The sequence below is a fragment of the Xiphophorus hellerii genome, chromosome 1 (assembly GCF_003331165.1).
Source record: "Xiphophorus hellerii strain 12219 chromosome 1, Xiphophorus_hellerii-4.1, whole genome shotgun sequence".
Taxonomy (NCBI): Eukaryota; Metazoa; Chordata; class Actinopteri; order Cyprinodontiformes; family Poeciliidae; genus Xiphophorus; species Xiphophorus hellerii.
Window position 1 is genome coordinate 22,299,623 of NC_045672.1, and position 26,079 is coordinate 22,325,701.

The 26,079-nt window shown below is 36.3% G+C and overlaps 1 protein-coding gene and 1 long non-coding RNA gene across 2 annotated transcripts in view; both read right to left on the reverse strand.

Annotated features, from left to right (window-relative positions):
* LOC116722726 (cadherin-4-like) overlaps positions 1–26,079 on the reverse strand; it is a 272,168-nt gene that overhangs the window by 127,022 nt on the left and 119,067 nt on the right. The window contains exon 3 of the mRNA XM_032566987.1: positions 14,961–14,984. Coding sequence (XP_032422878.1) covers positions 14,961–14,984 — 24 coding nt within the window. The remainder of the gene's footprint in view (positions 1–14,960; positions 14,985–26,079) is intronic.
* Positions 9,814–14,890, reverse strand: LOC116722781 (uncharacterized). The gene is made up of 2 exons (XR_004339842.1): positions 10,150–14,890; positions 9,814–10,026 (listed from the first exon to the last, which is right to left on the reverse strand). It is a non-coding gene; the product is annotated as an uncharacterized LOC116722781 (long non-coding RNA).

A 26,079-nucleotide genomic window follows, 5' to 3' on the forward strand; every position in this document is an offset into this window, starting at 1 on the left:
ACACCCCCTGGGAAAGCCTTTTCCGTATCTCGAACAGGATATGTTTCAAACATATTCTAACTAGCATCATCAAAGAAAAAAAAAATTAATAATGAATTTTTTTATAAATATTTACAATATAGTCAGAAAATGTGCAGAATCTGTAACCAATTGTACAGTCTAAAAAGCAATACAAGCTGTAAAGAATCTTCAAGAAACACTGAATTAACTTGCTAATAGGTTAACCTGACATTCTGTACAGCATACACTGCATTCCAGCACCTTTTGTGTGGTTAAGGGTCTGTTAAGACAATGGCAAAAAAAAAAATTACAAAAATATTTACGTATAAAACTACTTTAATTTAAACAGATGTAATTTCACAAGCTTTACAAAAGAGGCAGAACAGGACCAAAGGAAGGAGATATTGCTTGGTTAAACGCTTGATGTTAAGACTGTGAGCTCTGAGAACAAGTTGGGTCTATAGATGCTACATTTTTCCTAAAACTACATGAGAAACCCCACAAAGCAGATGTAAAACTTTATGCTTCACAAAAAAGCATGCAGGAAAAAAATAAATGCTTGAGTCATACCAAGAATAATGTGAAATTTTTACAAGAAATAATTTAAAACCTCCGATTTGTAAGTAGCAAGATGGTCCCTCTTCTGCCTTTAGAACTGCCTCTTAATGTCACTATGCTAATCTGATACTTAGTTTGAACTTTTCCATCACATCTAGATGCCAAAATGCATTGAGCTGCAGCCATGTGATTCCCTGATTCAATGTTTGTGTATACAAGCTACAGAAGGTGTGTGGCCTATAAAGTGGCCAGGGACTGTATATTTAAAACTTTGAGCTGAAAGTCAGCAGAGGAGCCAAAAATAATGTAATTCTCTGGAGGACAATTATGGCTGTTATTATTCTCTGAAACAGATGCTGTTTGTAGTGAGAAGACTATCTCTGGAGCGCCTAAAGTTGAGAGAAACAGCACAAAAAGAAAGAAATAGACAAATAGACAGGCACACACTGAAAGAAAAGGCACTACAACATGCTCCTTACCTAATAAACCCTATAGAAGAAGCAAAACAGTCCCTGTCACATGTTGTTCAGGTGGGAACTGCAGTGCTGAGGATGGGGAATTATAAAAATTGCTAAGCATACACAACACACATGCAGCAGCAACCTTCCTTTAGCTAAGAACCAGACATTGACAAAAGACAAGCCAGCAAAAAATGTCTAGGCGTAAGTGTGAGGAAAAGTGTACAAATGCTGTAGTGCAGGAAGGGGTAAAAAAATGAACTGTAACAGTGAGAGCATGACCCTCTTTAGGCTTTTAGTTTGTGCATTTATTGACTGAAAGTGACTATAAGTTTTCCATTTATCTGAACTCCACAAAAACAAAGCTAACAGAAGATTAATCCAAAAATACTCAATCCAATACTACATCAGCTGTCACTCTAATTGCCACTCTCTACTGTCTTCAGCATCAATCCCATATTCCTGTTGCAAGTAACACTGCCTTCAGGTCTGCAAAGGATTCCACCTGCTCTAATGAGCATTAGATTTCCATATGGAGCATAAGCTACATGTCCTCTATACATTGTTAGACTGAGTGCAATTATTGTGCCTTTGCAGCAATGGGCCAATCTGGGTTCTTAATGGGCTAAGCAGTGTTTACTTCTCAAAGACTTTTCCCATGAATTATTGATGCATCCAAGCTGATTTGTGTTTGGAATTAGCCTAGAGTAACCCATCTGGGCCCCCCTGTGCTTCCTAGGTGCCATTTTGCTCTTCAGGGTAAACAGACTGACTAGAAACTTATCTCACTATGCACTTTAATTCGTCATCCTGATTTGTGCTGATTGTGCAGCAGCGGCCTAAAGCGACACAAGCGACCTTGCTTACAGGCACATATTTTTGAGGAAACTGGTGACAAGCCCAATCTGCTTTTTTTGCTCTTTTACTGGTTGGATAATGTCTATGGCATAAATTAAATAATTAAATTTTTACATGAGCTTATACATGAAACTAATTAGTAGGCTTTACATACAAATCTATCTTTGTTATGACATTTTTTTAAGACATACAACCTCTTGAATTTAGGTAATGCAGTTAAAAGATATACAACAATATTCAAACATTAACTCTATTAAAAAGAACAAACCAAATAAATACTATGCACATCACAGCAAACTTATGCACTTCTGGTGTTATACAGAGAGATGCAGTTACACCAAAACTATCTCTGAATCCTGCTTGGAAAAAATAAAACATAAAAAAAAAAAAAAAATTATTATTATTATTTAAATGACTAATTTTGTATATACTTTCTTTTAGCGTTTTTTTATATAATAAAATACAAACGAGCTGCATGATAAACTGACACAGACTTTGAGAATCACTGGTTTAAAATGTTTGTTTCTTTAAAATCTGAGTGCTTAAACCTGAACCGAATGACCATAAATGTTGTAAAAACAACTTATAAAGTCTAAGGTCTATGATTTTTTATTTGTGGAGATAAAAAGAGAACATTTTCATTTCACATTTCATTAAGATGTGCCAAATATGGAAAAGTCAACCTTGAACTGAAATAGCTTATGCTAAATATTGATTCCTTAAAACATAGTTCATGATTTGTCAAATCTAAAACTGCTTGTAAAACCAAAAACATATCGATTTCTTCCTTTTTCTGAAAAACATTGCACAAATCCTTTCTCCTCTCATTCTTGTAAGTCCAATAAATTAGCATCTTGTGATCAGTGCACTTTTTTTTACATTCTGAGCGCTTGATATTTTATTAACTAATAGTTTGATAGTAAATAAATGTGATAAGGCTTCACCAAATTAACTGTTTAATTTCAAAGTTGCAAGCGAGGTCAATTCAGCTACATATGAAGAAATGAATGTGGAGCCTGATTACTTGATGCCACACATGCACATCATAAGTAACAGCTTATCATTCACACTTTGGCTTCAGTCTCTCCAGTTTTCAATAATGGAACAACATCTTATTACCTGCATTCAAAGGAACAGGGAGCTAACTTTCTTCATACAGAAAAGGAGTATAAACTGCATTTTCATATTATGCAAAAACTATTTTATAATAGAAAAATATAGCTCTCACAAAATCCTGAAAGATGTTGAGGAAGAGCCGAAAGAGAACACAACTTTTACATTTGAGAATTTCCTCCTACTGTGCTCATGCGAGGCATGCCAATTTGTCCAGACCCTGATTCATTTTCTTGGCCCTCTTTGGTGTCAGAAAACCGAATGGGCTTTGCATGTGAAATTGGGTAATAAATTTTTGGAAAAGATCCATCCTTCGGACAGAATGGGCCAGCCGTAGCAAAGAATAAAGGCAAGTTTCCTCAGCAGTCTGTCAGAAGCAACTGGCTCAGCTTTCCTTCCTATTTGTATGTGTATTTCATTATCATTTCAACTTACTTGTTTATTTTTTTGGCTTGCAAAAACCCATCTGCCATTACTGTGGTGACATGCCTTTGAGCAGTTTACGAGGTTTGAGAGCAAAGCACAGTACGGGGAAAAAAGTCTGCTTAATTAGTGTGACTGTGGAGTCCAGAGATGTGTTTATCTCATTATGGGTATTTGAATGAATTTTCACATGGCCTCACTCGGAAATTAATGGCCAAAGTTAAATGTAGAAGGAAGTGATCCAAAAGTGTGAGATGTGGGGAAAACTATTTAAAAAAAAAATATGAAATCTAAAGTGTAATTTCTTGCTGTTTAGTTTAGTTCTCAGTTTCTAGCAAATGAAGTAATGAGTTAGATGTTGTTTATTAAAGGAAATTCACTGATGTGCATTGCACACTAAAAATCTCAGCAGGTTTTTCTCAGGTTTCCCAGGTGTCTTTGCATGAAGTAAAGATGGATGTGCTCCGTCTCCCACACCCAGTCTGCCCCTTCTGTTTCACCCTACTGAGCTAATCCAAGCTGGCCAAATCCCTCTGCCGTGCAAGCCTACATCCGAGCGGTCCTGCTGGGTGCAATATGCCACCCGCTTCCATGGCATTGCCAGCCCTGTAGGGCTTCAAGCCCAACTGTGGTGTGTTGTCAGTAAACAGACAAAGATGTATGAATCACCCAAGTAAGTCTGAGCAGGTAGTCCCATGGCAATATTGTGATCCTGAATCAAACTAAAGTTGTTTGCCCCTTGTGATTAGTGTGGGTCTACCCCACCAAGAATCTTGAGAAGTAATGTGTTAATTATGTACAGATGCTTCTCAATAAATTGCACCATCATTAAAGCTAATCTGTCTGAGTAAATCAGTTAAAATGTAACTAATAATATGTAGATTCAATATACACATAATGATACATCTGAAATGCTAATTTTGTTAGTTTTAATGACAATGGATTACAGTAAATGAAAACCCAACTGTTTTTTTCTTAGTAAACCAAGTCACCAATAAAAGTTTTTTGTTTGTTTGTTTTGTTTTTGTTTATTAATAAAGAAATGTGAGCCTGGTGAAAAGTATGTCCATGTTCAATATATGCATGGGAAAGTTGATCTGAGGTCCTTTTGCATGAACGTGGCATGTCAAGGAAGCAATCAGTCTGTGGCTCTGTCCAGGTTGTTTTAGTAATGCCTTCAGCTTAGTGCATTGTTGCGGTATCCTCTTGAGAATGTCACACGGATTTCCAGTGGTCTTTAAGCCAAGGAAGCCAAATTCATTGATAACATGGTCATTAAACCAGGTCCCAAATCATGATGTAAAACAAAACTGATATCACTATAAACCTTGTGAGCCAGGAAAAAAGTAAAAAGTACTATAAAATTTGCTTGTGTAGAGTTACTGTAGATGACAAGGCATATTGAATCACTACTGACTGTGAAGACTTCACACAGGAATTTGCTTCTCTACCTCTTTCCCCATACTCTGGAGGTTTCTTTCTAAATCAAATTGACATTCATCTAAAAAGCAGACTTTAAACAACAGAGCGACAGTCCAGTTCTTTAATTCTTAGCCCAGGTAAGATGCTTCTGAAGGTGTCTATGATTAAGAAGTGGCTTAAAAGAAAGCGAGCTATAATTGTAGTCCATTTCATGTAAACATCTGTGAGTGATGGCTCTTGAAGCTATGGTCTAGCTGCAGCTCTTGTGAAAACTCTGATATGGGCTTTGCTCAACACTCTTTTCCAGGTTGTCATTACTAGTGTCCGTTGAGTATATTTTTAATCACACTGAATATCCTTTGATACAATGAAGAGCAAGCTTCTTTAGCTATGATCTTTTATGACTTACCATCTTTTGAAGTGTTTTAACAACCGTCAGTCCGATGGCCTTCAAGTAAGAAGTCTTGCTCATGATCATGTGTCAAGGCAATAACATAACATTTATGTATAAAAAAATATAACTCTTGTGTGATATTTGATTTTCTAAGAAACATCAAATTCAATAGGAATGTTGTAATTTAATAGGAATAAATGCATGAATTATATCAGTTTTAAATGAACCTAAATAACATAAACTCTTATACTGATTTATTCAAAGATATATAAAAAAAGATATTGTAATTAATAAAGATGCAATTTTATTGCATGCTTATGTATGCTTCACAATATATAAACAAAACCTAGCTTTTTAAATGAAACCAGAATACTAAAGCCACAAAGGTTCTGAAAGGTTTCACTCAGTCTCTTTCTAATCACTTACTCTTCAACACATAATCTTTGGAAATCACAGGGAAAATTAGGTCTGATGATTGTCCAGAATTGCACTTTCTTGCTCTAGACCACAACAGGAAATTGCCAGTGTGAGGTTTGTCCTCCTTGTAGGAAATACTCTGTCTACTTCAGTGCTGTCTGGGTTAAAGTGTGCAGGACATAAAGGCCAACTGATCTTTGGAAACAATCACCTGCCCTATTCTTTCAAGAGCTCAATCAAACATTTCAGATCCCTCACACTATATAGGGAGCAGGAGGTAACCAATGTCCAATTTGACGGATTTGAGTATTTGCATTCGCATATTACGATTTACCCATCGTCAGTGGGAAAATTTCTGACCTCCGGAGCATACGTGAAAATGTCTTTCGTCTGTGTGAATGGAGTGAAAATTTTCCCCACTAGTGCAATCACTGTTGCACCCTACTGAGCAGAACACGGAATATCAAATAAAGTTCATGCATCAGGGGAACAGGCTGTTCTAGTATCTAATTGGCAGCTCAGCATCGGAACAAGATTCTGCAAGAGAAAGAAGATTGTGATAAATTTACTTCAGATTCCATTTCTTTTTGTTACACTTGTCCCTGCTTTTATCTAATCTCTGTCATGAGAAATGTTTCAGTGTTCACACTTAAATAGTCTAGAAGCGTGTCGACAGAAGATCTATTGTTTCTTGTCTTTATCTTTCACCAACATTCATCTGGACATGTTGCTATGTTTAACTTGACTAGCAAAACTCCATTATACCCATCTGGTCCTACAACAACCAAAAGCCTACCACTAAGAAAGTACTTTTATGTCTTATGCATAGGAGAGAAGGTTCACTGCTTACAACTTTTTTCAGCTAATTAAGTGAGAGATTTAGTGTGTCTGACCTGAGCCTTCAGTGTCCTTTGTTGGCATTTAATATCAATATATGCTGAACCTTTAGTAGGACAGAGGGACGCAATATAGGCAAGATCACTTCTTTAACGACCCCTCTCTATTTCAAAGATCGGTACAAAAAATAATATGAATCAAAAATAAAAGGTCACAGTAATCACTGTTCGCATTTTAGAGGTCCAAAGAATGAGTATGGGGGACACAGAGGGACACAAATATGATGGTGTATTCACATTTACTCAGCTATGCACTATTGTTGCATAGGTGGGCTTCAACCAGAGTTTTGTTCAGAACCACTATAGGAAAAATGGGGAAAGTGAAAAAAAAGTTTTGTCAGCAGGGAATTTTCAGCATTATCAGGCTTTTTGGGCCAATTTTAAAGTGTAAATAGACAACTGTTCACTGTCAATTTATGGTAGTTATATTTTAGTGCTTCAGCTGTATGATCTACAATAAACTAACTAAGAAGGAGAGAGAAGAAAGTGAGAATGGACGGACATAGGGAAGTAAGCCCTTAAAATACTAATATTTTTGACACTACATTATTTTCCATACGTCTATACAACCAGCAAAATACTTAGAATACTATAACAGACTCCTTATTTTTCCAGACTGTATAGGATCCTTGTTCAGTTATGTTAAAAGAATATACTTTTGAGTTTGAATGAAAATGCAAAAGTCTTCTTAAACTAGATTGCTCGTTGAAGCCTTTCATTGAGAACAAGTTGAAAAAATTAGGTTTAGTTTATATTTTGAAGTATCCATTCACAACCAAAGCCACCTCAAAACACCTTAAAGGATTGTGACACATAGCAAAATCAGAGGGTTTGAGTCATTTCATGAAATACTTAGATAAGCAAACGACTGATGGAATAAATGGTGACAGATAGAATGGGAGTTTACCGCTATGTTCCCAGTTCTGTTCAACATAGCAATGTATACATGTAAGCTATAGTTTGAGCTATATCTGAACTTTCTTCCGGAGTGCAACTAGTAAAGTGAACTCATAATTCAGAGTAAAGCAAAGCACCAGCTGTCCAGCCATATGATAGGTATGTGATAAACAAAGCCCTTCAGATTATCTCTGCTCTGAATGCAAATCTATGTAAATAATTAAAAACCATTAGGGCCCAGTTCTGCTGATTTATCTTTTAATTAAAGAGGTCTTGTTTTTTTAGTGTCATTTTGTTCTAATCATCACTTGTGTTGTTCCAAAGCTAATTGACCTAAAACTGTCATCGCACATGTGCTCTTTCTTAATTAAACAAACCAACAAAGAAAAAAAAAATACATTAAAAAAAATCACTTAACTGGTACCTGTTGAATTAATCACACAATTAAAAAGGCAAAATTCCAAAAAAAATTGTTACTGCCATCAGGTTTATACATATTCACAAAGGTTAATGAAATTATCTTTGATCAAATAGAAATAAAAGGCCTAATTGTTTTTCTTAAATAGCAGTTCAAAAATAAGGAGATGAACTGATAACACCACACTTGAGCTGCACCTTCATTAGGATTATTTTATGCAGGGTATTTTTAAAAATTATCACGTCAATAATACAACGTGATTTTAAAAAAATCAATATTTGGGAATAACTTTAGTATTAAGATGTGGAAATATGTAACCTGACTTGGTTATAGTTAGTTAAAACTGGGAGTAGAAAGAAGCCATTGGTGCACATAGAACAGATCCATCAGATAATACTCCAGTCTACATTTGAGCTGAGAAATATTTTGATCAGCAGAATCTGAGGCTAAAAAGTCTGAGAATGATACACATAGAGGAGATGACAATCACTCTTTTATAGCTAGTGAGAGGCATTTAAAAGCTACAAGAGGCTAGCCTGAGCCCAGTGGCATTTCTAAATGTTATTTTATTCCAACTTCTTGGCCAGACAACTCCACTCATAAAACGGCATTTTAAAGTAGCTTCCACAAGTATGTTTTAAAAGCTTTGTGAACCATTAGATCCAGGAGAGACTTGAAGTGACAGCTTCAAATTAGCTTAAAGTCACGCATTTATCTTAAATCTAGCGTCCTAAGATTTTTCAGCCGGGGATGAAAAGATAGAGGTGGAGAATTTTAATTAATCATACAAGGACAGAATGTGCTTCAAATTCAGCAAAGACATGTAATCAGAAAAGGCTCATAAATTACAATCATACAGAGACGCTTGAAAGTGTGCAGTTTCCTCATGTAGCAGTAAGTTGATAGGTAACTTAGCATGTGGCTAATGGGGCAAAACGCGGCAAGTCCCTGGAAGGCACCCCTTCACTCTGACAAACAGGCAGCTCATTGACCCAACCACTGCCTCTGTCACTTTTCTTCATTTTAGCAGTTAAACGTACCAACAAATGCCCTCGTGCTGATGCACTTTCTGACATATTCGGAACAACAATCACAGACTTGGCTGCAAAATGTGAGCACACAGTATAACTGACTCTAGGAGAATTCACAATAACCCAGGGATGTTCAAAAAGGTTTGAAGTTACAGTCCTTTTGACCCATTTTGATCTGGAAAATCAAGCATCACAGAACACTTCCTGAACAGACTTGTTTACTATCTACTCGTCAAGATGAGGGACAAGTCTGTTTTGTGTTGCATGCATTTTTCAGCAGGTTTTCTGCACAAACCACACAGCAAATCCAGCAGACCCAAATGAACTCTGTCAGATTTGATTTCAACACTTTTAAAGTGTCTATATGGGTCCACATCAGAAAGTGTTAATTTAACTCTTTTTGGAGAGTTGGTACCTTACCTCTAATTAAGTGTCAAATATCAAATCTGCTGGAGTTAATCATTTAACACTTACTAAAACAAATTCAGTGTTAGATCTTAATATTAACTCTCACAGAGTTTTTTTTTACTTCATAAGAGTTATTTGCAATTAATATTAAATAGGTATTTTATTTTTTTGAATTTGTAAAAATTCTTTGGAAAATAAACATTTAATAAAAAGGCAATGATTTTCTCAAATGCATTTATTTCAAAACGTGCACCATAATTACAAAACATACTACAACATGGAATAATGTGCATGTTTCACATGTCGATTTCATTTACATATTGCTCATCAAAAGGTCTGACATATCAGCTGTGCAATACAAAATGCAGTATGCTTAATACATTTTTCTTCAATACAATATGCATGAAATTGTTCAAAGTACAAGGTGGAGAAAGTAAAGCAAGCAGTTCATGTAATATGATAGAGTAAATGTTCTTTTAACAGGTAGATTGCCGGATATTACAGTACATAACAGACTAACCTGATATTCAGATCCATCACTTCTTACCCAGTTTATGTTTCTGTTGATAAGAGACTGGGCCTCTCTGCACTCCCCCAAAAAGCTGTCCACTCACTAACACAGATTGTCTTCGGGTTGTTGGGCCGTTGGTGAAGTTTGGCCGGGGACATCACCGTGCTCCTCTACTGCATTGGACAGTCTTCAGTCTCCGAGTACGATAGCCAGTGTTGGTCTCTGGATCATAACAAACAAAAACCATAACAATGAAAAATGGAACGAAAGAATACATTTTTACTACAACTCTAACAACAAGCCTCAATTACAGAAATGTGGAGTTTCAGAGATATTAACACTTACATAATCACTTTTGGAGCTTGAATCTTGGAAGAATCCATGGAAGATTCGGGAGGGTGAGGTTATTGCTGACAACTGGCGATTCATTCGCAACCATACTGGTACTAATACATAGAAAAAGGCAATAAAAGGATTAAAACATGCTGCAAAATGTATATAATAAGACACAACAGAAGGAATAATGCTTTCAACATGAGAAAGCATTTTACAGTTTTTCAAAGGAAAAAAAAATATCAGAAAGGTTGATAAATCTGACCAGTATTTATGTAAACATTCAACATCATGAAAAAACATACTCCAGATTATTACGGATCTGTTCATTAGCCAACAATTTGACTGTATGTTCACTGACAAAATTGTTTCCCAACACTTATACTCCGCAAACATTCGGCATGCTAAGCTAAATATGTTAACACCGAGCCATGTGGCGAACGTGATGTCTATCATACAGCTTGATCTCAACTCAAAATAATAGTTAGAAACCATCTCAGAAAAAAATTACTTACCAAGCGCAGTGAATAACTCAGACATGTGGAAAGTAAATTGTCCTGGAATGACTTGACTTCTGTCGCTTCGCTTTGGTGGGAACTTGTGATTCTGGGGGCGGAGTCAGTGAATTAACTCCTCTAGTGTTATAGTCGCTGTAGGAGTTCAGAGTTAGGAAGTCAAGAGTTACTGATTCCACTTTAACATCTCTAGATTTGATACGGAAACACTTTGTTTTAACATTGGAATTTAACTACTAATAATATACATCCCAGAGTTACATAAATGGTATATGACTCTATTAGGGTAAAATTAACTCGGCTTTTGCATAAAGTCTACTAACACCAAAACATTTAACACTTTTGAATTTGCTGTGCAGGAATCAATGGCTCAAACTGCTCAATCTCTGAATCACTCCGCCATTTGTTTTGTCTTCCAATCAGTCTGCTGATAATACCCTCCACGCCATGTTTAACTCATAAATCTAGATCTGTCCAAAGTGGGAGGACAGAAAATGCATGTGGCGGTGCTCATGTGTATGTGTCAGAGGAGAAAGTGTGAGCATGCATAAATGTTTTGCAGATCTATGTAAGAAAGACCTCCACTTGGGAATTACCATTTATCAGTGTGCCTGAATTTCTCATAGCAGGCGTCTGAATGTTTCATCTAATCATTAAATGCTGACAGGCTTCACGGAATAGCTCCACTGATCCCCATTCAAGGAAAACGGGGCCTGACTTCATTAGAACTGTTAGTGCTAAGCTACTTTACCCGTGCTCACGCCTGGTTTAACCTGCAGTGTGATAAATGGAAGGGGAGAGGAAAACAAATGAAAGACAAAGAGAAGGAGATGTGAAACAAAAGAAATCTGGTTTGCAAGCATTAAAAGAGAAAGCAAAGATCATGAGGAAGAGTCAGGGAGAAAAGGGAAGGGAATTTGAGAGCAAAGAGCAAGTGAACCTGTGGTTCTGGAAAACTGCGGCGGGATTGAAGAACAAACTGGAAATGTTTTAATGACGCAAAATTGAGCAAAACAATCAATTAAATTGGGTTGCAATAAATCAATTGTTATGCCAGCACCACGAAAGCCAAAGTGCTTATCTGAGCACTTTGGCTTTTTGAAATGCATTCAAGAATTTGTACTGACCTCTGTGCACACATGCCCATCCTCACTCGTCTGACGGCTAATTTATACTGCATATGTGGATATAAGCCAATAAAGATATGCATACAAGCCCTTGTTTTTATCACTTTTTTCTCCAGTCCATTCATCTGGTTTCTCCTCCAAGACCCCCATCACCCAGCTCTCACACACCCACTCCACACCCCCTTCTCCTTCTCAACAATCAGGGTTTTTTTTCTTCTGCCAGCAGAGATTTTTGGCTGGCTTAAGTACGCCCACAGGGCCCCGAGGGACAGTCCATGACGGATGGCACTGCGTGTGACTCCGATTCGATTCAGCCCATTTGATAAATTTATTGCTGGCATTTTGAAAATGAAATTAGAGGGACGTCTCCTGGAGACTGTTTTTCCAGCACAGGTGCCATAAATATACTTCATTTGGCAGGAGAGTCGGAGGAGGAGGAGTGCAAGAAAGGTGGAGAGGTGTTGGATAAAGGATTTCGAGGGAAGAAGGGCAGACAGAAAGGGTTTTCAACATAGGAGAGAGTTAACGAATAAGGTCATATCATCAAGAGGTCCTGTTTTAATCTTCATACTGTAACAACTCAAAAGGTTATCCAAGCTAAGCTACCCAGACCAAGCTATTGCATTCTGCCCTTTATTTAAAACATATTCACAGTGTACACTTCTCACATCTCATGCTGAATAGTAACAGATTGAGACTGTGGGTTGTTGACATTGCAAGTGAATACAAATGTCCTGCTGTCTTCATCTTTCATCCAAAGCGAAAGACAAAAACATATAAACACACACTTACTTGCCAGTCTTACAAGACTGCATGCACAAATGTGGTTTATGTACATTATCTTTGCCTCAAGGCCCCATGACTCTTCAGTAGCGATTACACTGTCAAAGCAACTTAGGCTTCTATTACTCATGATGTATAAATGAATAGAGCAGGCAATTTTTCTTCATTGCAATCCTAATGATTTTGAGTGAGAGACATAAAATGTTTCATATATTTGCAAACAAACTAGGCTGTATGTACAGGATGGCCAAGCAGGAAAGGAACATACAAAGGAACATTGCAAAATTATATACACTAATCAATTAACTTTTTTTGGTTTTGGCAGATTACAACAAGTCTCAAGGCATTTAACCAGGATTTTATGTGATAGACCAAAACAAAGTAGCATCAGCCACAGCAATATTCCACTTAACTCAAATAATTTTAAATTTAATACATTGCAAATAATTGTCCTCAGATGCAAATAACATCCACCTGTACTTAATCTTTCATTTTAATGACTGCACCTATTTTGTAAAGGCCTCACCTAAACAGATAGATGTTTCAAGAAGATCATTAATAGGACAAACAGCCAAAACAATGTACCTTTGAAAAAGCTGAAGGTGAACTATTAGCTCGTCTGTTCAAGAAGAAATTGATGTTGCAATTTGCAAATAAACTGTGTAGTGGGCAAATCAAGCATTTTGAAGATGATGACTGGTCAAAAGCAAAGAAAAAGAAACTTTTGGGCAAATTTACAAATCATTGGACTCTGAGAAGAAAATGTGTTGCTCTAAATTGCTCTAAACATAAAGCCAGATTTATATGGAAATGGTTGAGATCACAACATATGCGTGCTACAATGGCTCAGTCAAAGTGCGCGTTCAATCTCAAATGAGGCTCACTGGAAAAACTTGAAAATTGAAATCCCCAAAATCTTTCAACCCTGTCTGACAGAGATTGAGGTATTTTACACAGAATGGTTAAAATTTCATCTTCCACATGGGCAAAGAGGCCATAAGCAGAACCTCAAAGACTTGTATTGACTTTGGTTTTTCAGATTTTTATTTCTGAAAAAAATCTAAACAAAACAATAATTTTCTTTCATTTTCTTATGTCTCCATCACATTAAGTCCCTATAAAATACAAAGAGGTTTGTAGTTACAATGTGAAAAATTCTCAAAACGTTCAAATATGCATACCTTTACAAGACACTGTGGAAGCTGAAAGGTCAGATACAGGTGCGGACATATGGGAAAGGTAAAATGAGCATTCATTCACTGTCAGCATTATGCTGCCTTACTTATTTGCCTCTCATTGAGAGATGTGTGTGAGCGCAGCTGTGAGGCGATGATGTTCACCATTTCAGCCTCTGCTCCCTGTCAACATTCATCATAGGGAAGGAGGCTCAGGCAGCCTGCATCACTTACCTTTATAGGCCCATCTGACAGCACTGTACAACCCACGGTCATTACGTACACACGATCACAAAAGTGTGTATGTGTACAAACGGGAGCATACTAAGTGTAAACTGTCACACAGATTTACACTTTCCATGTCTCTGTTTGAAATATATTAGCAGTTTTACCAGATTTGGTAGGTAAAAAAGTCAGTGTTTGTGTTTGTTTCTTTCCTCTTATTTGCATCTAGATCACATCAGATTTACTTGTCAATAAAAATATTCACACCTGCATTCTGCTCTGCTATGGTAAAAGCAGTTACAAAACAACCCCGAGTTTTAATAAGCACTGGAGGGGATGAAAAAGTTTTTAAGAAAATCCGTGGGGAGTTCTCGTTGCTGATTGTCTGCTTTGCAATTATCTAGTGTGACACACCCTCTGACATTGGTGCATCCTCTGCAGGAAGAACAAAAGCTAGGTGGCCTGATGCATGTACCTACAGGCTGCTAGTCAGAACAACACCCCGAAGGGGATTTAGACAATTTGACTGCACAACCCCATTATCCTACAAAATTATAACAGCCTACCAGCATGTTTCTAAAAACATCTATCCCCAGTACGTGTCCCATGAGTCCCTGATGATCCACTGTTCAAAAACAGTCCCCTCCTCCAACTTCAAATTAACATACACATGAAAGTGTGGAGGAGTCTAAACAGAACTGTGATTAGTGCTAACACAAGTAGTACAAAAGGCAGCCCTAAACACACACTGTGGGCTGCCCTGTCATTCCGCGATAATTTAGACTCTGTATCAGTGGGTGTGATTGATTGACTTTGTAATCAAACAGACTGTTCTTCAGCTGAAATCCAGACTGACAATTTCAGCGTAATCAACATGACCATGAAATTTCTTTCATCTCATTAGCAAAAACCTTACAATGCACACTGACACTCAGCATACAGCCACACAACGCACAGCATATATGGATAAATTCAGAGGTGACTGAGTGTTGCTTTACCTTTTTGCGGTGATACTGGAGTACCTGGACAAAAAAGAGCAGAAACAGAAGAACAGTTTATACTACAGTGTATTTTACTGTATGGTTACAGGCATGCACAAGCCAGTTCCTGTTAATAAGATACATAAAGGTTTCAAAATGTAACAATTCTCTATGCCAGCATACAGATAAATGACTACTGTCTTAACAAAAGATCTGATGGGAAAATGTCAAATGGGTGGTTGGTTAATTAATAGTGAAAAAATAGAAAACAATGTAGTGTGTACTTTGGCTACAATGCACAATACATGTGCAAGTTCCTTTGAAGTAATAAGGTAAAGAGACCAAATTTCCCTCTGACACACCAAAAACTCTACATTGAAAACACTTTCTGACCACATTAAAATCTTGGACTTAAGGAAAGAAACAACCTAGAAATAAGGAAATAGGATACACAGATAGAGCATATGGTGAAGAGCCTGATCACTGAGGGGGTCTGGGTGTTGTTTATGTCTAAACCAAATGAAGAAGGGAATATTTGATTGCAGCTGCCGTATTTGAACTTCCGTTCCATCACCCACATGTGGACCATTATCTTAAAGTGGCAGTTTAGGGGCAAGTGCCTTATTTTTATTAGGGAAATAACTGCAGTCCTAAGAGTGTTGTAGTGATAACATGTTGATAGCTACCTTACAATAATGCTAGTAAACCCTAATGGTAAAACACAAACTGATAATGTTGTGAAAAGTGAAACAAAGTATTATGCACAGAGAAAGTATTGTTAAAGTATTCTAGTGATACTTTAACAGGTATCACTTGGAGAAAAGCAAGTGCTGAAGCCCTCGTGCCTTTGAGCAGAAACTGAAATATCTACCTAAATGCTTTCAGATTTTTTTGTGTTTTAAATTACAGCTTTAGTCACAAGGGCTCATTTGCCACTGTAGTGAATTACAAGCAGACTGTGCTCATCAGAATGTTTTACAATCCTCTGAGGGTGCCGGTCTGTTATGTCTCCAAGCAACTGCCGGGAAGCAACAGTTCCCCTGACCTCTTCCTCCCTAGGGGAGAAATCATCATCTAAAGCTTCACATAAGAATTTTCAAATTCAGTTGGAGATGATGATATCGTAAGAGATCCAAAGGCAACTGAAATGGAAAAGTTGTAAAAATAAATTGTGACATATTCTTTGAAGTAATTTTAATGAGTTTCCAGAGAAAGCAACTGAGTCAACAATGTTTTCTTCAGCTGTATGAAGCATAGAGTGGCACTGTGTTGCCATTCTCCTGCGTGCTGCTGTGCAGGCGTAGACTTTCAATTTTCCATCAATTACAGAAGGGACAACTTTAGCAGTTGAGAAACATTTTTAGTCATAAAACACAGACAGTAGCACTCTTTTCCCTGTGGAAAAGGATGCTACGTACCACTCTTGGGAGAAAACGTTAATTTGAAGATAACTGCTGACTCCACCTCAGCAAACAGCCTGACTTGCTAACCAGCTTGTACCAACTTAAGTTGTGCAATTCAATAAAGAGCATAACAGTAACAAGACCTTATTTGTTTCATATTATCGGCTTACTTTATGCTTAAAAATTCAAAATAACAATAATTGTTATATTATTAGAATTGTCATTATTAAAATGCTATACTATTTTAATAATAGTCTCATATTTGCTTTATTCAGTTTTATACAAATTTTTGTGAACATATTGTTAAAGCATGGTATCTTTATTTAATGTTATCTTAAAATAAACATTCTTACAAGAAATAATAGAATTTTAAAAAAATGTTTATGATGTTTACAATGTTGCTATGGTGTTCTTGTGTATTGAAAATGAAAATCCAACCCATGCATATCTGCTCTAGACTGTTTTGCAGATTTAGAAAAATTCAATCTGCAAAAATGATATCGTAAGAAACTCAAATGCAACAGAACATTGTCCAGAAATCAACTTACATAAACAGACAAGGTAGAGAAATAAAAGCTCCTTAGCAAAACCCCTAAAGAAAGGCCTTGAGAGATCAGAGGCTCCTGACTCCCACAAGCTTAAGTTTTTATTTAGTTATTGAGAGAGTGAGCTTTCTAATAAGCTTAAATATACTGAGACACAGTAATACAGACTACATCAAATACTTTCTGTAAGCTTTTTAGTTTCTTATGCAGGGGCCAAAGGGGAGACTAACTCCATATGGGCAGAAAGAAAGTATTGGTTTCTTGAAAGTCAGATGTAGTTCTACTTGTTTTGAACAGAACACAAAACCTGAGGGAGAGAAATGCAACTATTAGCTTGCTGCTTTCACAAAATATCTACCATAACACTGGTGGTGTGCTACAAAGGTTACATTTATTATATATACTTGTCATATGTATACTGGAAAAGAAAGACAAAACTATGGAGAAAGCTAAAACTATATTATATATATATATATATATATATATATATATATATATATATATATATATATATATATATATATATATATACACATATATATATATATATATATATATATATATATATATATATATATATATATATATATATATATATATATATATATTTTTTTTTTTACTTCTTAGCAGTTCAGATCCTTTTAAGCATTTCTCTTCAAGCCTGAGCCCAAAAGGCCCAAATGGCCACAGAAATGGGAGGGGAATAATTGAATCTGGATGGATTTGGTGTGTGCTGGACTGAAAAAGCGATAATCCAAAGCTCTGCCTAATTGCCAGAGTAAAGATGCTGTCCATTGTGAAGATGGCGTCTGTGTTTATCAAGGCATTGTGCCGTGGGATTGGACTGAGCATTAGGACCTTCTACACTTTTGTTTTGCGAGGTGTTACAGTGAATTTCAGCAAATATTGGACTGTGGTTATTACATGGTCTGATTGGCTGCTATGCAACTGTCCATAAGCTCTGCACGTCAACACTAATCTAAGAGGAGGCTTCAAATAATTAGTTAGTGGAGCACTTTCACAGTCCAGTGCAGTCAACCTTATCACTAAAAGAAAATCCCCGGTCCATTTCCTTTTTAGCCCAAAGGCTTACAAACTCTCACCACTTCTTGAACATTAAGAATAACTGCATAAGTGATAAAATATCACTAGTCAAAACCACCATACTACATCCCCCTCTATGTCTTTTATTTTATAAAGACAGACGTTTTGGTGAGTTGTCATCAATTTTTTTTTACTTATATTTTTTTTTAATTCAAGAAATAAACAAACAAAAACATATGGTCATCACAGGGCTGTTAGTACATTTGAATTTGGTTCCATTTATTACTTCCCTTACAAAAAAATCCCATGAAAATCACATGTTTTCACATGTGGTTACATGTGAAAAGATGTGATTTTCATGGGATTTTTTTGTAAGGGTTCTGTTCAGAAAAAAAGAAAACTGTGTGAAAATCTCTAACACTGTTTTAATCTTTTATTAAATCTGATTAACGTCTAAATTTAAAAAGATAAAATTCACATTTTGTTTTCTGTATTACAGTATTATATAAAACAAAGTACATCCTGAAAATTAATATATCAACATGCAACATTTATCCTTCAGAAGCATCAACCAAACATGAATCAGAATTGTATAATTCAGTATTTGTTGAGCTAAAAACATAAAACTGCACCAGAAAACATACAAAAATATCTTTGCACATATGCAACTTGTAAAGCTCAGACACTTTATATTTTTTCTGGTTCCTAACATATTTTTCACAGGCTGACAGAGTTGAACTTTTGCAGCACAACATTGATACCGTCACACTCAGTCCATTTTTAGTATTGTATTCACAATAAATCCCTTTATCACAATTTACAGCAATGTAGAGTAAATACTACATAAATTAGCCTACATCTATGAATAGACTAAATTCTATGCAAAAATTACATACAATCATTTTATATAATGATGCATATAAGAGTGAGTTATGTGCATCAGCAAATGTATGCTGCAACCCTGTCCACAGTTTGGTACCCCAAGGGAAAGATGTGCAAAAAGTCTTAAAATGATGTATTTTCATTTACACAGCATCATCTCCCATGAACAATTGAAAAATTAAACCTTCAATGTGTTCATTTATTCAGCAAGGGAAAAAAAGATATATGTATGTTTTAGTTTATCTAAATGTTTGAAGTTATGTTGTAACCCGAGATTTAATATATCCCTAAAGTAGAGCTATGACATAATTTCTTTCAGCCAGTCTTCAAAATGGGGAAGACAAGAAAACATACCATTCAAATAAGACCAAAAGGATGTTCATAAAGGTATAGTTTCTCACTGAAACACATCTGCAGTCAGACAATTAACTAAAACTAAAACCTTTTCAAGCTGTGATTGACGAGGTTGAATATGGATCCACAACAAGGTGGATGAAGAAGAAGAATTACTTTATTCATCCCTGCAGGGAAATTATTTCGCAGTTACAGCACACGACAGGAGCTGCGTCTGCAGGCAGCCAGCTGAGCCGGCGCCATTTTTGAAGGAGGACATGCGGCAAAGGTCGTCGGGACCGGGAGTCGAACCCGCGACGTCCGCGGGTCTAAGGCCTCCAAATGTGGGGCCCCCTGCGCCACCACAGCACGCCCCAGTAAGAAAGGTAAAAAAGCTAATGCTTAGATTTATGGATGGTGGTGCATATGCATATCTCATCAGACATATGGACATATCACACCTAGAGGAATGATGGATACTTAGATTTAGACATAACTTCAACTTAGAATGTAAAAACGCAACTATAGTTTGACAACAGTCAGAATTCAGCGTTTTGCCAAACATACTTTGTAGCAACAAATTCTCCTTGTGCCCTTTAAAGTCTTACATTAAAAAAATGGTAACTGAACGGTGACATTAACATTTGGGTTGCAAACCTTCTGAGTGCAGCTTAAATTCTCAGACAATTTAGAAATGTCTTGTCATAAGAAGTGAATAGATGTTTAGAAAAAATCCAACATCAGTGTTTGCAGTCTTAACTCGGCTATAGACAAAAACAACAGACAACACACCCTAACTATGATTTAATTTGAACATAACAAGCTATTATTTAAATTATGCTTTAATTAATTGCTTCCGCACAGCTACCTTCAGTAAACAGCAGGTTGCTACACCATGTGTCACATTGCCTTTGAGCAAACTAATAAATTAGACAACAAATATAGTTAAAGGAAATGTGGAAACAGTCTCTGATCATCGTTTGAGAGACTTTAATTGTTCAACACATGAATTTTCTCCCCATTCTGGATCTTGTTTGTTTCGGAGCTGGAACACCATGCTGACTGGTGTCAGAACAGATAAATAACTCTGCTGTAAAGAGCGGCAAAGAAAACCTCTGTCATCGATTACTGCTTTCCTTCTCAGCTTTCAGTAGCTTACATGGATTTGGAGGCTAATTTGCTCTGAATATGTGAGAAGCGTTTTATGGGCACGTGCACTCACAGCAGTAATCCCTTGGGCTTGAGTATTATGTAAAATAGAACGCATGTCAATACAGGTTCCCCACCATGTATGTATTTAAGGACAGTAAAGTTGAGCTGCTCAAAACTATGCCTAACGACTCTAAAGTCTACATTTGGGGGATTCAGAAAATCAGGAAATAAATGTCTTAAAGCTGCTTTGCTCTAACTAATATTCCATCTCATCATAAGAGAGGTTGGAAAAAGAAGCTGGTGAGTGAAAAGAGGTGGAAAGGCGGAATGGTTGTAGGATAATTTATTATTCATTTAGGAAAACATGCACAGCCTTATAATTAAACTGTAACATAATTTGACTTTTATGAGAACAAGTCAAGAAGACTCAAATACATTTTAGCATTTTACCCAGAGCATTTGTGCTTATGTTCATAACATTCATTACATCAATTTGACCAGAGACTGCTTTGTGCTCCAAGACATGAAAAAAAGTTGCTAGGGAAAAAGATTGAAAACTCAAAATTGCAGGAAATGAAAGGCCACATTTAATCATTTTTCAAAGAAAGTGAGATCGAAGTTTATCTGAGTGATCCAAGAAAAGTCAGCCAATAAGAGCACTGATGAAAGCATGCATATTTAATGCTTTCAGATCATAGGGCTTTTAAGATTTTTTGCAGAAGCATTTATACCCCTTAAAGAGGAGTATGGGGGATCGGAATGGTATTATGTAAAATCAACTGTTCTGAACGTTATATCATGTTAAAATGTTATTCCCTCATAAAAGACAGGTCCTCCAGATTAGCTGTAGCAGCAATTAGCAGACACCTGGTGGAACTACATGCCTGTAGAGCTCATTACACAAACAATACCCCTTTGTTCAATACTCCAGTTGGATGAGAATTGTTATGATGACATGCAGAAGGCAGAATATCTAGGTTAAAAGTTTTGCCCATTTCTGTTTTTATGTTTGCAGTCATTGTCTTGCTGGAAGGTGAAACTACTGCCGTGAGTTTAACATTTACAGCCTCTAAGAAGAAAAGAATGCCTACATGCTGATACCTTGGACAACATGTATATTGAATGATGAATGTCAGTTTCAATGTCATGCCAATGGCTGTATAGACTTTATGTAGAGGTAACAGACTGAATAGAACCAAAAAAATAATGAATGAAATACTTGTCAGATATTTTGGGATGTTCTTTGACATCTGCCTTCTACATCACAATTATGCTTTTCTTTGTGCCGATCTACAGCATCAAATTAAAACCTAATAGAAGACATTGATGTTTGTGATTAGAATATGGAAAAAAATTTTGAAGGAGTGTGAATACTTTTGCAAATCCCTGTAACATGGCAGCTATGGTGGATGTTGCCACACCGAGGCAACAGAGAAAAGGAGAACATAAAAATGAGATCTATATCAATACCAAGATTTATGCTGGCACATTTATGATGCTATCTGGCAAATAACTACTTCACAAAGTAACTAATAAAATAAACACAGCTCCTTAGGTCTTAAAAAGAGCACTGCTTCACTGTCTTTATGCCCAGGTTGTTTGCATGAGTCAGAAATGGCATGTATCTCTTCTGGAAGTACTCAAATCCGAGCAAAGTTTCAGATTCCATAATTATCTCAGTGATGGTTGTGTGGTTGCCATAAATATACTTGGTGGTGATCGACAGTTTAAAGCTTAATCCGATTTAATAGCTATCTCAGCACAGACTGCACCTTGTCTGCCAAAGGAAACACTGTAACTTTTCTAGCAGGAAGAAATCTTGTTTTTAAAGCACTTGATGCCGGAAAGAAGCTGCTGGCATGAAGAAATTCTTATAGGCATTCACATCATCTCATTGCACTGCATACGATGTTGAGAACCCCTTACTTTTCACAGAAAAAAACAATCTCGTCCTAGTTGAATCTGTCTTTTTTAACTCCCCTAGGACAAATAACACAAAAATTGCAAAACTGAGCAATAAAAAAGTGCTGTGTTGTAAAATTTGACAAATGCTTTGTACCATAGACTATAGGCAGCATCTGTTTTCTGTCAACACTCTTTTTGCACAGATTGGCAAATTTTGCACCATCTGCCACATGTGAGCATCAAAATACAGAGCATTGCATGCAGGCAAGGTTTCAATTTGACTGAGAATGCTTTCTACCGTTGAGACCAATGGCTAACTCTATCCTCATTACATGTCTAATTCATGAACTGTCATACCTGCACAGGACTAAATTGAAGCAATACAAATCATGTGACAAATTTAGCAAAAGTTAATCATGATAGTGAGATCTATCATTACAAGTGATGAGTGCAGTTTAGCCTGCCTTTGATCTGGTTCACTTTTCATTCTCTTCTTCCACATGTCTTGGTATACTTTTATTCTTACACTAACTCGTATCACATGGAGTGATGTATAACTTAGAATTTTGATGTTTAAAACATCATGTTTTAAATTGAAAAATGTACTATTCAAAATGTTCATCTGAAAAGAGAAATAAAATCTGCTCATATCAAAATCTCACTACACAGACATTCAGGGAGATAAAAGTAAACCTTCAGCAAAAAGTACCACATGAGCACACAGTGGAGAAGGTATGACTCAAACAAAAAATCTAATTTAATACCAGCACAAAAAATGGATTCTTAAAAGGATTTTATATATATATATGTATATATATATATAAATATTAATAATACAATACTAGTCTTTTAAATTGCAGCCATTTTAACCAAAATGAGTAGAGGAAGTATAGCTGCATTAACAAAGTTTACATTTCATTTAGATTAAGTTTGGTTTTGTACATTTTCTATAGAACAATAAACATGCACATATTCTGAGATGTGATGCATTGACAGACCTATGTGTCCCTAATCATTTAAGTTAGCATGTCAGACACAAATGCAAAAGACCACTAACATTAGTAGCCTTGGCAGAGACATGCCTTATTTTATAGCAGCATACTGAAAAATTTCTTAAGTCAGCAAAAAAGTAATAAAAGATAATGCCTAGTGCCACAATTAGATGAGAAAATAAAAGATTATAAATTCTACAGTAATTGGGTCATTTTTGTAAATTTTTACAATACATTTTATTATTTTGATGCCTTCATCCAACTTTACCAGCTTATACTTCCATGACTGGGAGAATCATAGGGGGAACGGCAGGACACACCCGGGACAGGTCGCCCATCCACCACAGGCCAACAAAAAGGACAATCAACCATACACACACTCATACCTAATGGCAATATAGAGTAACTAATTAACATAACAGTCATTTGTTTGATTGTAGGTGCTGAAGATTCTGTACAGACGCTGTGGACAGGTTTCTGGAGAGTAGGAATACACATATGCAAGCTTCTTACAGAAAGACCCCAGGCTGGTATTTAAATCCGGGAATTTCTAGCTGCAAGTCAGCCGTGTCATCGTTTTTGCCACAATGTATTCCATTTTATGTCTCCCTGGCAATAAATATGATGAGGTACAGAGGCTCATTTCTCTTAGCCACTATTCAAAAAGTGCCAGAAAAGAGAGCATGCAACTTAAAGAAGACAGATGACTTTTGATCTTTTCTTTTAGTCATTTCCAAACTTGTATACAGCTAAAAATTGCCCATGTATAAGGTAAGAAAATCATTAAAAAGCTTATGGTCACTACATACACTATAAGCCAAGTAGTTGTTTGGGACTCATACCATCACTTTTTTTTGCCCTACCATAACAAATATAACTAGAAAATTTCGGAAGAAATTTAGCCGGGGCCTGCCAAGGCGCGCCCGTCGGGCATGGGCCCGGCGTCGTCACGCCACAAATCGGCGTCGACGCTAAAGAACGCCGCGACGTGATCAGTGGCACGCGGAGAACCGCAAGAACGTTAAGCGAGGCGGACGTGCACCGTTCGGTACGATTTAAAATGTTGTCAAGGCTTTTATTTTGGAAGTTTTGTTAAACTTCATTTCAAAGGGCCAAACTAATACCATGTGTAACAGTGCTTTGGATGAAAAAGTCAAATAAAGCCAAAAAGAGCAATTACATGATGTAAAAATAATCAAGGCTTTTATTTTGAAACTTTTGTTAAGCTTCATTTCAAAGGGCCAAACTAATACCATGTGTAACAGTGCTTTGGATGAAAAAGTCAAATAAAGCCAAAAAGAGCAATTACATGATGTAAAAATATTCAAGGCTTTTATTTTGAAATTTTTGTTAATCTTCATTTCAAAGGGCCAAACTAATACCATGTGTAACAGTGCTTTGGATGAAAAAGTCAAATAAAGCCAAAAAGAGCAATTACGTCATGTAAAAATATTCAAGGCTTTTATTTTGAAATTTGCAGGATGCTTCATTTCAAAGGGCCAAACTAATACCATGTGTAACAGTGCTTTGGATGAAAAAGTCAAATAAAGCCAAAAAGAGCAATGACGTCATGTAAAAATATTCAAGGCTTTTATTTTGAAATTTTTGTTAAGCTAATCCCATGTGTAACAAACTAATCCCATGTGTAACAGTGCTTTGGATGAAAAAGTCATACAAAGCCAAAAACAGCAATTACATGATTTAAAAATATTCAAGGCTTTTATTTTGAAATTTTCATTACGCTTCATTTTAAAGTTCTGAACTAATACCATGTGTAACAGTGCTTTGGATGAAAAAGGCAAATAAAGCCAAAAAGAGCAATTACATGATGTAAAAATATTCAAGGCTTTTATTTTGAAATTATTATTATGCTCCATTTTCAAAGTTCCGAACTAATCCCATGTGTAACATTGCTTTGGATGAAAAAGTCATATACGGCCAAAAAGAGCAATTACGTCATGTAAAAATAATCAAGGCTTTTATTTTGAAATTTTCAGTATGCTTAATTTTAAAGTTCCAAACTAATCCCATGTGTAACAGTGCTTTGGATGAAAAAGTCACATAGAGCCAAAAACAGCAATTGCCTGATGTAAAAATATTCAAGGCTTTTATTTTGAAATTATTATTATGCTCCATTGTAAAGTTCCGAACTAATCCCATGTGTAACATTGCTTTGGATGAAAAAGTCATATACGGCCAAAAAGAGCAATTACGTCATGTAAAATATTCAAGGCTTTTATTTTGAAATTTTCAGTATGCTTAATTTTAAAGTTCCAAACTAATCCCATGTGTAACAGTTACTGAGTTAAATCAGTTATATACAGCCCATAGCAGCAGGTAGTTCTAAAGGCCAGTTCTCAGTCCTGATCTGTTTCAACTGAGGGTAGATAGAACTACAGTGATGCGTATTTGTAGTACAAATCAGCAGCCAATAGCCTCTTGAGTTCCGTTGCTATGGTAAATAATGGTCTCAGCAGGTGTGAGCTGTGAGTCATACATGCTCAAACACACAATTGTGTGTTTGAGCAAACACACTTTACTGAAAAAAAGCATTGGAAACAAATCCTTCTTGTTCGGGAACCGTAATACATATTCGAAAAGCGTTTTAAGCGTATGACAGTTCAATGTGTCTTCTGCGATAGTCCCGAGATTCATATCTGTACCTCACTCAGAGCATTTACAGCGATGAGAGAAAGAAATGTTGTGCCCAGATATGAACCGAGATGGGCTGTCACTCTAATTTGAAGAAAAATGAGAAACTTTGGGTCGCTTAGAGGCAAATTGTGGACAAACCGTAACTGGTATCGACGAGCCGTCTTCACTTTCGAAGAGATCACAGACGTATCTACAAAATGAAATTTGAATGGCATTTCTAGGTGAA